Genomic DNA, 13,785 nt, shown 5'->3' with positions numbered 1-13,785 from the left:
ATGATGTATGTTGAAAACAATGAGTGAGCCCAAACTTTCAATATTCCCGGATGCTTGTTAAAAATGTTGTTTTCCACTCCACCCTGGACTCAAATGAGAATCCCCAGAAGTAGAACTCAGGGGTGTGTGTTTTCATCCGGAGCTCAGGTAACTCTGCCAGGCTTTGAGGGCCGGGAGCCCTTGGCCCCAGCACTCTGGAGCCACAGTGTGTACAGTGTAAATAGAACACAGTAGAGTAGGAGGCAAAATGGTCTGGGATGTTCAAGTCAAAATGGGAACGTTTTTTTTTTCGTAAAAGACAACACCATGTGAAATCTCTGTTAAGCTCCTTGTACTTCCCTTGCTTGTCCCCCTCCCCACCAGGGGCTCATAGGTGAGGGGTGAGGCTGGGGCAGCAAAGCAGGCACCGGGGTTTGTTCTGAGATGGTAAACACAGGGACCGTAGAAATCAAGAATGGCAGATGTGGCATGGTCAGGAGTCCAGTACCCAGGCCCTTCCGCGTCTTGGCTGGCACTCCAATCTTAAGACCTGCCCTGTGAGGCACCATGTGAGGCCCAGCAGAGTTCAGGGGGGACAGTACCTCATGTGGTGGTGAGGTGATTGGATCCAGGTATGCAGTGTGGGCTTTGTATTTCCCTTCCTCTTCTAGCTCTCACAGCCCAGAAGTGCTGTGGCTCCGAGTGGCAGCAGCCTACCCCATCTAAGCACCGTTACTTGGAGCTTGGCTGTTTTCTCCATCTCAGGCCAAACCAGCTCTGGTGTAAGGCCCTTGCCACACTCTGAGTCCTAGCTGCCCACAGCCTCCTCAGAGCCTTGCTCATTCTGCATTCCTCCCTCCAAAGCCCACCTGAACCCTCACCATGGTGGAGCTGATTTCCGGAAGACCAGTGTAGAGTGAGGAGGACCGAGGGAGGAGCCTGTACCCTCTAATGCAGGTTGCAGACCCTTCCTCCTGAGCCCTGCCCTGAAAGGTTCCTCCACGGGTTCCCTGTGTTTGGCAGGAACGACAGCCCCCGCCTGCCAGTCAAACCAGGGAGCGGCAGCAGGAGGCAGGGCAGGGGGAGGCTTCCCTGGCCCCCGCTCTGCTTAACAGTCTGATTTAGGAGCAAGAGGGAGAGGGAACCCAGTAACTTTGAAGTCCGTGTTCTCTGTGCGGAGCTGTTGACTAGCAGAGAGGTGCTGATTTGTGGGGTTTGGTTTCGCTCAGGGGAGCTTTCCAGAGTACTCCAGGCCCCAGCACGCATTGTTCTAAGGTGCCGCAGAGCAGGGAAATGGCCTGCCAGGCCGCCTGGCCTAGAACTGGCAGGCCTGCCCCCTAAGCGGAGGCTCTGCACAGGAGCAGCCGACTGACCGCTCAGCTGTGGTTTGGTTTGCCCTAGCCAGTGGTCCTAGAATTTCTCTGACTTTTGCTGCCCTGGCAGGTTGGTGGGTGCTCTTGGTTTGGACCCACCTTGGCCGCACTCACAGTTCTTCTTTTCCCCCTTCTTTCCCTGTGTGTGCTTGTCTCCCTGCAGTCTGATAGATTTCACCCGGTTACCGTCTCCAACCCCCGAAAACAAGGACTTGTTTTTTGTCACAAGGTCCTCCGGGGTCCAGCCCTCGCCTGCTCGCAGCTCGAGTTACTCGGAAGCCAACGAACCTGATCTTCAGATGGTCAACGGTGGCAAGAGCCTGTCCATGGTGGACCTCCAAGATGCCCGCACACTGGATGGGGAGGTGGGCTCCCCAGCCGGCCCTGACGCCCTGACCGCTGACGGGCAGGCGCCCACAACTCAGCTGGTGGCTGGGTGGCCAGCCCGGGCAGCCCCAGTGAACCTGGCAGGGTTGGCCACGGTGCAGCGGGCAGGCCAGACACCGACCACACCAGGCACCTCAGAGGGTGCCCCCGGCCGGCCCCAGTTGTTGGCACCGCTCTCCTTCCAGAACCCTGTGTACCAGATGGCGGCTGGCCTGCCGTTGTCTCCCCGCGGCCTTGGCGACTCAGGCTCAGAGGGCCACAGCTCCCTGAGTTCACACAGCAACAGTGAGGAGTTGGCCGCCGCTGCCAAACTGGGAAGTTTCAGCACTGCCGCCGAAGAACTGGCGCGGCGGCCCGGTGAGCTGGCACGGCGGCAGATGTCGCTGACTGAGAAGGGCGGGCAGCCCACGGTGCCCCGGCAGAACAGTGCTGGCCCCCAGAGAAGGATCGACCAGCCGCCGCCTCCTCCCCCTCCACCACCCCCTGCTCCCCGTGGCCGGACGCCTCCCACCCTGCTGAGCACTCTGCAATACCCACGACCCTCCAGCGGAACCCTTGCGTCTGCTTCGCCCGACTGGGCTGGGCCTGGGGCCCGCCTGCGACAGCAGTCATCCTCTTCCAAGGGTGATAGCCCGGAGCTGAAGCCTCGTGCGGTGCACAAGCAGGTCAGTGCTGCTGCGCGGCCAGGGCTGGCCCATCACCCCCATCATTTCATCTCCACCTGCACCCATCCCATGCTCACTGGTGCTGCATTCCGCCCTGTCCACAGCCCCACCCCTATCCTCGAACCAGGGACGTGTGGCCCCTCTGTTAGTCGCCTGGAGGAAGGGAGAAAGAGAGTCCAACCCCCTACCCAGAGCAGGAGTCCAGTCTGTCCCACACCTACCTCCAAAATGCTCCCGTGGGCTGAGCTGGCTTCTAGGAGCAGCTGCCTGGGGATGGGGAGGCCTGTACTGTCCAGCCCTGTGCTGTCTACACCTTCACTCTCCTGAGTGTCGTCCTGAGGTGGTAGTCCACCTGGGCTCCCCGGACAGACGCTGCCCCTGACTATGGTCTCGAGATTCCCTGGGGCGAGGACTACACCAGTAGGCCTCAAATGTAGGTTCCCACCTTTCCCACCATGCCTCAGAGCCACCCGTCCCTGTGGTTCCCAGGGTGCCACTCCCTGCACCGCTCCCCTCCTGCCCCCTTCCCTCCAGCCCCTCACAGCTGTGTTTCATTGTAGGGCCCTTCACCTGTGAGCCCCAATGCCCTGGACCGCACGGCCGCTTGGCTCTTGACCATGAACGCGCAGTTTTTAGAAGACGAGGGCCTGGGCCCAGACCCCCCCCACAGGGATAGGCTAAGGAGTAAAGAGGAGCTCAGCCAAGCAGAAAAGGTAAAGCTGGACCCTGGCAGTTGGGGACAGGGTGGGGCTGCCTCCTGGCAGTAGCTATCAGGATTCTCATCTCTAGAGCCTTGAAAAGTGGGTGCTGCTTGTTCCTGCGAATGAGCAGGACCCTCTCATCCCTTGCCCCACACAAGGACAGGAGCATCAGTGGAGTCTGGAAGCATAGCAGCCAGTGATTTAGCTTAGATCTGAGGTGTCCTATACAGGATGCATGCCACGAGCACCCGGGGACCTGGCATTCAGACCAGATTCCTGGGGTTTGGTGATCAGACCTTCTGGGGCCAGAAGGCTTGGGTGCCATCTTGGTGCATAGAGACTTTTGAGGGGCGGGCAGAGGCATGAGTGGTCAAGATAGCTGGGGGAGCCAGCCCCAACCAGGCGCCCCCTCCCCTGAGGGTTTGTGCTTGCTCCAAGTCTCAACTAGGGCCTGGGAAAGGAACAGCAGAGTTAACCAGGGCTAGGAGTGGGGCTCATATCACCACTGGGATGTTTTCTTCCCCCGGGAGGGAAACGTTTGTTCTTAAAAATCTAAACTCTGCCCCCACCACACACATATAGTACTTGGTGAGTCAGCAGGTGTGCCCATAATTCTCAACATCTCTCCCCCTTGCTGTCACAGCTGTTCTGGACTCCTGGCTGGTTCTTATCTCCCCTGGGAAGCTAAGGTCCAAGGACCCCAGGAGGGCAGCTTTGAGGCAAGGGCACGGAGGGCAGGGTGGCAGAGCTCCCTCCCCTGGCCCAGGGCGAGGGCCCATCTTCATGCTGCATCCCGCCACCCGCCTCCATCCCCTTGGTCTGCTACATTCATATGCTTTCACCATGATTACCTGAGGGGACCGGGAGACTCAGTCCCACCTATGAAGCAATTTCAGGGCCAAGCAGTGGCTGGGGTTTCCTGCTTCCTCTGCTCATCGGTTAGATGAGCTGCCCGCTTCTCCTCACACTCTTCGCCGGTAACCCTTCACAGCAAATCCAGGGCACCTTTGGCTCCCTCACATTCCCTGAAGGCCTGGTCCTTGTTTGTCAGGGAGAACCCTCTCTCCTCCTCTGAACCGGAAGACCTGGGGTGGGGCCTCCTCTCGGTCCAGTTGTGTCCTAGGGGAAACGCGCAGTGGGGCAAGAGTTTCTTCCAGTCTCTCTTGTGGAGCTACTGGCTCTGGGTCTTTGGGCATGGCATCCCCTTGGTTGGATTGCCTAGCACCCAAGGAGAGGCTCCTTCTGTCTTCTTGAACCCGTGTATTCTGCCATCAGGCCTAGATCTTTCTTGATGCTGCTGTTAGTCCTCCTTATTCCTCTGTTTAGACCCACAGCTGCCCGCTTGCTGTTTATCTTCCCTGACGACTGAGGTTCATGAAAGCTGGACCCCCTTGGCTCTCCCTCCCACCACCACCACCCTGGCGTTAGGGACAGACAGAGACTGGGAGGGCAGCCACTCTCCATGTGACCTGGTCACCTGGCCTTCAGTTCCTCCATCTGTAGAGCCTCTACCTCTCAGCGCAGTCAGATGTCCTTAAATCCAAGGGTTTAAAAACATACCTTGTAGAAAAAATTTCAAGGCCTAAATTTGGGTTTGAGTTTTCTTCCCCCTCAGCCCTAAAGATCAGTCTGGGGGTGGGGTGCAAGGTCTTGGGTCTCACCCCAGCACCCCTGGCTCCTGGGCATACCGATCATGTGCCCTGACTTGGGCTAATGAGATTGCTCTCTCTGTCCTGGGTGTTGTGTCCATGGCATGCTGCCCTCCTGGCAGGACCTGGTGGTGCTGCAGGACAAGTTGCGAATCTCCACCAAGAAGCTAGAAGAGTACGAGACCCTGTTCAAATGTCAGGAGGAGACGACGCAGAAGCTGGTGCTGGAGTACCAGGCACGGCTAGAGGAGGGTGAGGAGCGGCTGCGGCGGCAGCAGGAAGACAAGGACATCCAGATGAAGGGCATCATCAGCAGGTGAGGGCCCAGTCCTGGCCCCACACGCATGGGTGCGGCAGACTGGTGAGGGCCTGACACAGAGGATGGACCAGGTGTGGAGAGAGGAGGGGTGAGTGCCCCAGGCTGGAGGTCAGAGGGAACTGGACACAGCAGTCAAGGGCAGCTCGAGGACGACAATGTGTGGCCCTGAAAGGAGCATCTCTGTAAGCCCTCTCAGGGACTTTAGAAGCTGGTTGGGAGGACTGACAGGAAAAGTAGGGATGAGTGCCCATTGTGTTTAGTAAGTAGGTGAGGAAGGAGCAGAGTAACTCCCAGATTTCTACCAAGAGCGTCTACCTGGGTGCGCCATGGTGCCAGTTACTACGATGGAAACTCTGAAGCAGGAGCAATTTGGGTGGGGAAGGAGAGGGATGACACTGCTGGTTCTGGGTGTTTGGGTGTTAGGTGCCTACAGGTTTTCCAGGGAAGTGTGTGTGTGGGGACAGGGTGACAGGTAGGGGCAGCTGGTTTGAACACTAACCCTTGTCTTGCTTGGTCTGGAGCTTATGTCAGGTCCTTTGTGGTCTCTGTCCCTTGGCCCCTGTGGGGAGGTGGGCAGACCCTCCTGGACTTATACAGGGTGCAGGGAGTGCAATCATCGTTCCAGTTCAGGGCTTACTTCATGGTGACCGGCATCAAGTACAAGCCGGGAGGTTGTGTGACTGTACCAATTTGCTTATCTGCACACTCAAAGACCCCATCAGATGGAGAGAAAGAGCAGCTGAAGACTCTAGACTCATGGAAGAAGAAAGGCTGTGTGCTGGTGGCCAGGAGGCAGGCCTACAGAATGTGCCCTTTGATTGTTTAAATGATTATATTTCCTGAGTATTTTTGTGTACATCCTCCCCTCCCCACTCCCACACACAAAAAAAAGAGGGTATAGAAGCAAATACTGTTGAATGATGACACATGGAGGAGATTGTAATCATTGCAATGAAACGATGAGTGTAAAACCAATGTTCTCCCATGTAAACTATCATTCAATTCACAATAAAAACTTAAAAAAAAAAAAAAAAGACCCCATCAGGACAGATTTAGCATTTAGGGGTCCTGGTACAGTGCTGTAGGATAAGCACTATACTGCTAACCACACGATTGGTGGTTCAAACCCACCAACCCTATATAGGGTTGCTATGCATCGGCACTTAACACCAGCAACGGGTATTCTGTAGGCTGCAAGTTCCCCTCCTGGCCTCATCCTTTGTCATCTTCTCAACAGTCTCCTATTTAAACCACGTGTTTCTTTGCTTCTTGTTACTGCTTGCTTGGTTGTACTTGTGGCTTTGTGTATTCACTGTAAGGGAGTTAAACACAAGCAAGGGCCCATCATCAGGTTGACCAGAAAACCACTGTGCACTTGACCTCCAGCTGTGCTTTTGACTCCCATCACATTTGTGGTTGCAAGAACAGAAGTATTTTCAACCTAACCACCTCCTCTTCATAGTGTCTGTTCTCAGAGAGGTAGAAGCTCTTCTGAAATCAGTGGCTTACCATCTTTATTTCTGTTAGCCAATCCATAGATTTCCTCCCTTAGAGAAATGACAACTTGGCTGATAGTATTGTTTCAGGTCTTTTATATTCTTACTGATTTTTCTGTCTCTCTACTTGTTCTATCAATTATTGAGAAAAAGATATTAAAATCTCTAATCATGAGTATGGATTTCCTATTTCTCCTTTTACTAATTTTTTTTTTTGCTCTGTGTACATGAAAACTCTGTGTTTAGGTACATACACATTTCAGATTGCTATGTACTTTTGATGTTTGGTGAACACATCCCTTCATGATTATAAGATGACTTTCTTTATCTCCGACAATATTCCTTGCACTGAAATGTACTTTGTCTGGTACAGCCACTCCAACTTTGTTTGGATCAGTGTTAGCTTGATGTTTCTTTTCCATCCTTAGACTCTTAATTAATCTGTCTTTATATATAAATATAAAGTACCTCTCTATTATAGGCAGGATATTATTGGTTCTAGCTGTTTATGTAATCTGAATGTTTCTACCTTTTAATTGGAGTGCTTAGACCATGTACATTTCACATAATTATTCGTATATCTACATTTCAGTCTTTATTTTGCTATTTGTTTTCTATTTGTACCATCTGCTCTTCTTTCCTGCCCTATTTTGGAGTATTTTTTATGATTCCTTGTTGGCTTAGCTATAGCTCTTTGTTGGTTGCTTTAGAGCAGGGATTGGCAAACTGTCTGTAAGGGAGCAGATAGTAAATAGTTTAGGCTTTGCAGACTTCATGGCCTCGGTTGCAGTTCTTCTACTGTGTCATTGTAGCAGAGCCACTGTTGGTGTGGTTGTGTACAGAAGCAAGGGAGGGCTGAATTAGACCCCCACCCTCAGGCTGTAATGACAGGGAATCTGTCATTCATGTTCTTCTGAATCTTTTGTCATTGGCTGTTACTAAGATTTTCTGTTGTTGTTAAGTGTTGTTGAGTCGATCCCCACTCATATTAACCCTGTTTAGGGTTTCTGAGGAGTGGCTGGCGGATTTGAACTACTGACCTTGTGGTTAGCAGCCCAATGCTTATCCTACGGCACTCTGCAGGACTCCTCTGAGTTTAAATATGATGCCCCTTGGTGTGGTGGTCTTCATGTTTCTTGGGGTTTGTTGAGCTCTGTGGATTAGATCTGTGGGATTAAAGTTTACAACAAATTTGAAAATAATTTTAGATATTTTTTCTGCCCACTCGCATCTCTCTTGGCTGCCCGTCACATGTATGTTAGGGGCTTTACATTGCACCACATCACACTGATCCTGTGTGCTCTGTTTTTCATTATTTTCTCTGTTCATTTTAGATCATTTCTATTACAGTGGCTTCAGAGTGGATGATCATTTCTTCAGTACCTAATCTGCTTGTAATCCTATCTGGTACTTTTTTCCTTTCAGATACTCGATATTTTATCTAGACTTTCTGTTTGGGTTTTTTAAATTCCTTTCATTTCCGTTCTCTTTGCGCTTGTCCTTTATTTTCTTGACCATATGTGCAAAAATGATAGCACACTATCCTTCCCACAACACCCTCTCCTCAGCTGGCTTCAGTAATACATTGCAGTGACCACGCAGGACTCAGAACACCACGCTCACAGTTAAGGGGGTTTATTAGGGGACTTAACAGGTTACAATGCAGTACCAGAAATGCTCAGGGCACGTTGTTCCAGTCAGGGTAACCTCTCCTCAGCCATGCCTGGCCAGTGAAACAGAGCCCTCAGAACACACCACTCTACCATAAGCCTCAGCCTGAATGCACGTGGCTCTAGCTCCCTGGGTTGGCAAACCTAGCTCCCCCAATTAAGTGCCTAGAGGCACCCCACTCCACAAGCAAAGCTCTTGCCTGACGTCACTCAGCTGTACTTGCTCCGTGGGCTGCGAAGCCCTCTGCTTTGTCTCTTGCCCTGGCTTTTGGTTCTGCTGTTGTGCCACTCCTCCAGTGTGACAACTTTCTGTTTGTGGATCGAGGAGATTCAATGTGGCTTCAAGGGACGTGGTCCTCTCCTGGCTCGTCTTCTCTGATGGAGAGGAGATCAAGCCTTCTGCTTCAGAGATGGCTCATTTTATGCCCACGTTAGAGTTTCAAGTTTCACAATCAGAATTAATTCTATTAACCACTCACAACTAAATCATATAATCTTATCAGCATCTTCTCACACCGTCTTTTACCCAAATACAGCAGGGCAAAAACATTGTTAGGTGGGAGTTACAAATAACTATGCATAGAAGATCCATGTGAAGTAATTCACTACACTGCAATATGGGATATATTTATAGTAGTTGTCTTAATGTCTTTGTCAACTAATTTTCCACCTGTGACATTTCTGGATCTACTTTTAATGATTAAATCTCTAGTTGCCTGCTGCTTTTTATTGTTGTTGTTAGTGTCTTTGAGTCCATTCTGAGCCATAGCGACCCTGTATAGCGTTTCCAGGGAGCAGCTGGTGGATTTGAACCTCCAATGTTGTGGTTAGCAGTCTAGTGCTTATCCTACAGTGCCACAGCATGTTTGCTAGTCTTTGTTTGGATGCCAGGCATTGTGGAGTTTACATAGTTGGGTGGTGAATGTTATATGTTCCTTAACATATTTGGGGGCTTTGTTTTGGGATATGATGAGGTTACTAAGAATCAGTATGATCCTTTTGTGGTTTGCGTTTAAGCTTTATCCTGGACAACGTATAAATCCACTGCCATTGAGTCGATTGCAACTCATAGTGGCCAAGGTAGTGTTTCCAAGGCTGCAAAAACTGAACGGGAGCAGAAAGCTTCCTCTCTCGTCCGTGGATTTAAAGTGCTGACCTTGTGGTTAGCTTCCAAACATGTTAAACCACGATGGCTCCTGGCTCCTTTAATCTAGGCTTCATGTGGCCCCAGTGTTGAAGCAGTAAGGAGAGCAATGAGTCATTAAACTCACAAGTCTCCCCCCAGGAGAAACACAAGGCTGTCTGCTCCTGTGAAGATAAGATGGACAGTCTCTGAAACCTCAAGGAGCAGTTCTCCTCTGCCCTACAGGGCTGGAGTCCTGGCGTGGTGATGTAGGATAAGCACTGGATTGCTAACCATAAGGTTGGTGGTTCAAACCCACCGCCGCTCCTTGGAAAGCTTATACAGGGTTTCTGTGAGTCAGAACTCGCTCGATGGCACTTAACAATAGCGTGTAAGACCACTGTGAGTTGGAATCAACTCAGTGGCTGTGGATTTGGCTTGGTTTGGGGCACTGAAGCAGTTTCTTTCTGAGGATTCTGTTTGATGCTCTGTGTACTAGCAAGGCTTTACCCTCTAACCAGAGGATATATGAACTATTCCTGGGGTTTGCTTTGTGTACTCCTTTCCAATGGTCATTTCCCAGCCTTGGAAACTTCCTTACACTCGTGTGCGGGTTAGTACTGGGTCAGAGATTCAAGAGCACTTATCCTTCGAGAGACAGTGGAGTTACTCTGTGTGGCTTCCTCCTGTCTGAATTCTGCTGCACGAACCTTAGCCACATGGACCTCCATGGCCTCACTGTGTTTCCCCAGCTCAGGGAGACCACTGGGCTCTCCAGGTTCCCACTCCTTGCCTGACCCCCTAGTGCCTCCTCCTCTGTGTAGGTGTGATGGGGCTGTTCCCACCTTCTGTGCCTTGTCTCAGGTGTCAGCCTGACTGTCCCTTTGTCCGGTTGCAGGTTGATGTCGGTGGAGGAAGAGCTAAAGAAAGACCATGCAGAGATGCAAGCGGCTGTGGACTCCAAACAGAAGATCATTGATGCGCAGGTGGGACTGTGGCCCTTTAGTCGGCTTCAGGTGTTAGAGGACCTGGGATGGGGTTGGGGGAAACTGGGCTCTCCACATCCTCAGTGGAAACTCACTACAAAAGCTAAGAAGAAACAGAAACAAGAATCTCTGGCTCTGAGAAGTCAGACCTGGGGGTCTCAGTGGACCCACAGGCTCACTGGGACAGGCTGTGAAAGGAAAGAGATGTTGACCCAAGAGTACAAGCTGCTGAGAGGGCATAGCTGATGGCAGGAAGTGCGGAGCTGGCAGATGGGCAGAGGGAGGAGAAGTGAGCTTTTGCTCAGAGCTGTGTCTTCCAGCCTGCCTCGGAAGGGGAGGTGTGTAAGGGGCTCTGGGCTCCAGTCTTCAGCCAGGGCTAGTCCCTGGTCTATGACATCCCCAGGAACAGGGCCAGGCCTGCTAGGGACTGTGAACTGTGGAGACTGGCCATGCGTGGTCACCTCTGTGCCCCCCGACATCAGCATGCACCTGCATTCACACACGTACATGAGTAAGATGCCTGCCCTCAGGTTTCAGGGGCTGATAGATGGGACTGGGCCTGCCTGCTTGGCAATGAGCAGAGCTCCTGATCCCAGGTGGAGCCTGGCAACCCAGTGGGTAGCCCACTGCAGTGCTGGCCTTCCTCGTGTGTCCTCTCCCTTCTTGCGTGCTGTTCCTCAGCCCGGGTGCCTTTCCCACCTTCCCGTACGGTCTACTCATGCCTGCCTTGCCCACAGGAGAAGCGTATCGCCTCCTTGGATGCCGCCAACGCCCGCCTCATGAGCGCCCTGACACAGCTGAAAGAGAGGTACAGCATGCAAGCCCGTAACGGCATCTCCCCCACCAACCCCACCAAATTGCAGATTACTGAGAACGGCGAGTTCAGGAACAGCAGCAATTGTTAACCTGCCTGAGGAGAGGGAGGACTGTGGTGGCCGAGGGCAGGGTCTCGGCTTCCCCCACTCCCCCACGGTGGCAGCCCCAGCATGGGCCCAGGAGGCCGAGGCTCGGCTCCCTTCCCCTCCGCCCACTCCAGGATTGGGCCTCAGAGGGCACAGCGTGAGACTGATGCACCGGAGGCGGTTCCCAGTCCGCTCCCCTCCTCTTCTGGCCGGAGAAGCGCATTTGGGAGCAGGCGGGAGAGACTGCACGCTGGGGGGCGGGGCTGCCAAACACATGTCTCTGTTGGTTACTGAATTTGGTGTGTCACCTCCCTCCTCAACCTGGCCAAGTGCATGTATCCCAAGCCCTCTACAGGAGGGGTGCAGCCTAGAGAGGTGGGGGAATCACAGAGCCAACTGCCTGCCCTTGGACTCTTCCCCTCGCCTCCTTGGAGACCCAGGGATGCATTGGCAGCCAGGCCCCTGCCCTGTGGACCTGCGTCCTTGGGTTCTAGATACACACAGGCCAGTGGACAGGCAGGGGGGCTGGTGGGGAGAGCCCAGAGCTGCAGGAGCTCTCTGGCCCTGTGCCAGTGCCCACTGAGCAGTCTGTCCCTGCATGCAGCCTGTCGGGCCCTCCCTGCTGTGAGGAGCCGAGGACTTGCCCTCATGTACCTGTCCCCAGACCAATACCCTCCACCCTTGCCCACCTTCCACCACCTGCTTTGCCCCCTGTCATGTTGCCAAATAGACCCTGTGAGGATGGTGGCTATCAGATCTGTGGAGATGGTCCAGAGCCTCCCACACTTGCCACACAGGCCCAGGCTAAAGCTCTGGGGCTCCCCAAACACAAGGGTCTGGGCAGCTATGACTCAGCTGGGCCATGCGTGATGCCTGCCCCTCTCCTGGGGGCCCAGTGCAGGGAGCCGTCTGCTGGTGTTCACCATGATAAAAGGTGAACTTTCCTCTGATTGATGTTAAAAAAAGACTCTACTGCCCGAGGGCCCTGAGAAGGTGGATAACTGTGATTTTCTTTCCTTTCACAGTATGCATTAGAAACAAAAGCCCGCTTGCTCGCTTGCTGGAACACAGGGGCCTTTTAAATTGAGCGTGCGCACTGCATGGGAAATAGCGGCCCTGGAGGATGTTAGACTTGCTCCCTCTCCAAGACAGCCAACGGCCTGCACCAGGCCCCGTGTGTGCGGCCGGCCTCCTCCTCACCCTCCCGGGTCCCCAGCCAAGGACCCAGGCGATGCAGACCCTAGGGGTGGGCACACCCACAGCCAGGGCTGGTTTCCTCAGCTCTAGGCTGATCTGTAGCTCACCTGCCCAGTCCCGTCTCTCATGGGACATATATGGGCAGGCACTTGTGTCTCGATCCCTGCCTGTTCCCACCCCTACACATTTTCAAGCCTTGGCCCTAGATAACCAAGGGCCGGAGCTCGGGGTGGTTGCCTAGGCGGCCAGAGCTTGGCTGGGACTGCAGGGGATGGTGTCTCTGGATGCTGGGGCGATACTTGCAAAGAGGTGCCAATCCCTCTCTGGCCCCTGTGGCTGGGAACATGCTGCCAGAACCAGGGCTACTTCAGAGTCTCCATCAGAAAGGGTGGCCCAGAGCCACCTTGCACACCACCCTAGGCTCAAGGAAGGGTGGGCGGCTGTTCTGGGAAGGGGCTTGTAGATGTAACTCACAATGAAGTGAAGGCCAGAGACACCTGCTGGTGAGGGCGGGCCTTGAAGGGCCACAGGCTTCAGGAAGGAGGGAGGTGAGGCTGAGGCCCTGCCCCATTTATCCATCAGCACCCTCATACCTGTATGTTTCAGAGCAGGGTAACCACACAGGCAGGGCCCGGCTCAAGGAGACAAGTCCTCCCGCAGACCAGCAAGTTCCACCCTCCTCCCCACCTCCCTTCTGTGGATACGTCTTAAAGCGATCCAACTGCGCACCTCTTAGCAATACTGGGGGGGAGGCCCCCAGGGCCTGTGGGCAGGACACAGCTACGGGCCGGTGCTGGCCGCCCTGAGCGTGGCTGTGAGCTCTCGGGCCGGGCCAAGAGCCTTCCTTACCTAGTGCAAAACTGTAAAAGTGTACAGACTCGTCACAGATTTTTATCTCATTTGCAAGTCTGATTTTTGTAAATGTTCTTGGTGTTTGATTGTAATGTAACTATTCACCTAACAGTTGTACATAGTCCGTGAGTCCTGGTGCTGCTGAGGGCTTCCCCTGATGGTTTCTATTTTATTTTTTAATGTTGAGAACAGTATTGAGCAGGAGGATGAGCCTGTGGGATTGGGATGATACTCGAGTGTTCTCTCGCCTGTGGCATTTATTTGTTGACTTTGCAGAGCTCTGTCTGGGTGGAGGTTCTGAGGAGGCTGGTGAAATGGGCTTACACCCAGGTGCAGAGATGCCCATACCCAGGGGTGGACCCAGCCTGCTGCCAGCGCAGGAATCTCCAGAGGTCCCAGAGGGGAAGGAAGTGGACTGGAGGAAGGGCAGGCCCTGCTCAGAGCAGCCCAGGTCATAGCCACAGGCTCAGCTGGAGCAAACTCCCT

At 53.4% G+C, this 13,785-nt stretch overlaps 1 protein-coding gene across 3 annotated transcripts in view; it reads left to right on the top strand.

Annotated features, from left to right (window-relative positions):
- DAB2IP (DAB2 interacting protein) overlaps window positions 1-12,716 on the top strand; it is a 235,744-nt gene extending 223,028 nt beyond the window's left edge. For 2 of the 3 annotated variants that reach the window (XM_006865661.1, XM_006865663.1), the window contains 5 exons: window positions 1,516-2,404; window positions 2,965-3,117; window positions 4,877-5,070; window positions 10,261-10,348; window positions 11,086-11,396. In XM_006865661.1, the coding sequence (XP_006865723.1) occupies window positions 1,516-2,404; window positions 2,965-3,117; window positions 4,877-5,070; window positions 10,261-10,348; window positions 11,086-11,253 (1,492 nt within the window). In that variant the 3' untranslated portion in view covers window positions 11,254-11,396. Of the gene's footprint in view, window positions 1-1,515; window positions 2,405-2,964; window positions 3,118-4,876; window positions 5,071-10,260; window positions 10,349-11,085; window positions 11,397-12,275 lie in introns of those variants that run through there. The other variant, XM_006865662.1, reaches the window with a different exon arrangement.
- The last annotated feature ends 1,069 nt before the right edge of the window (window positions 12,717-13,785 follow it).

This window comes from Chrysochloris asiatica, unplaced genomic scaffold (assembly GCF_000296735.1).
Source record: "Chrysochloris asiatica unplaced genomic scaffold, ChrAsi1.0 scaffold00081, whole genome shotgun sequence".
In the NCBI taxonomy this organism is placed as follows: domain Eukaryota; kingdom Metazoa; phylum Chordata; class Mammalia; order Afrosoricida; family Chrysochloridae; genus Chrysochloris; species Chrysochloris asiatica.
Note: the sequence above shows the minus strand (reverse complement) of the source record. Positions and strands in the feature narration are given on the sequence as shown.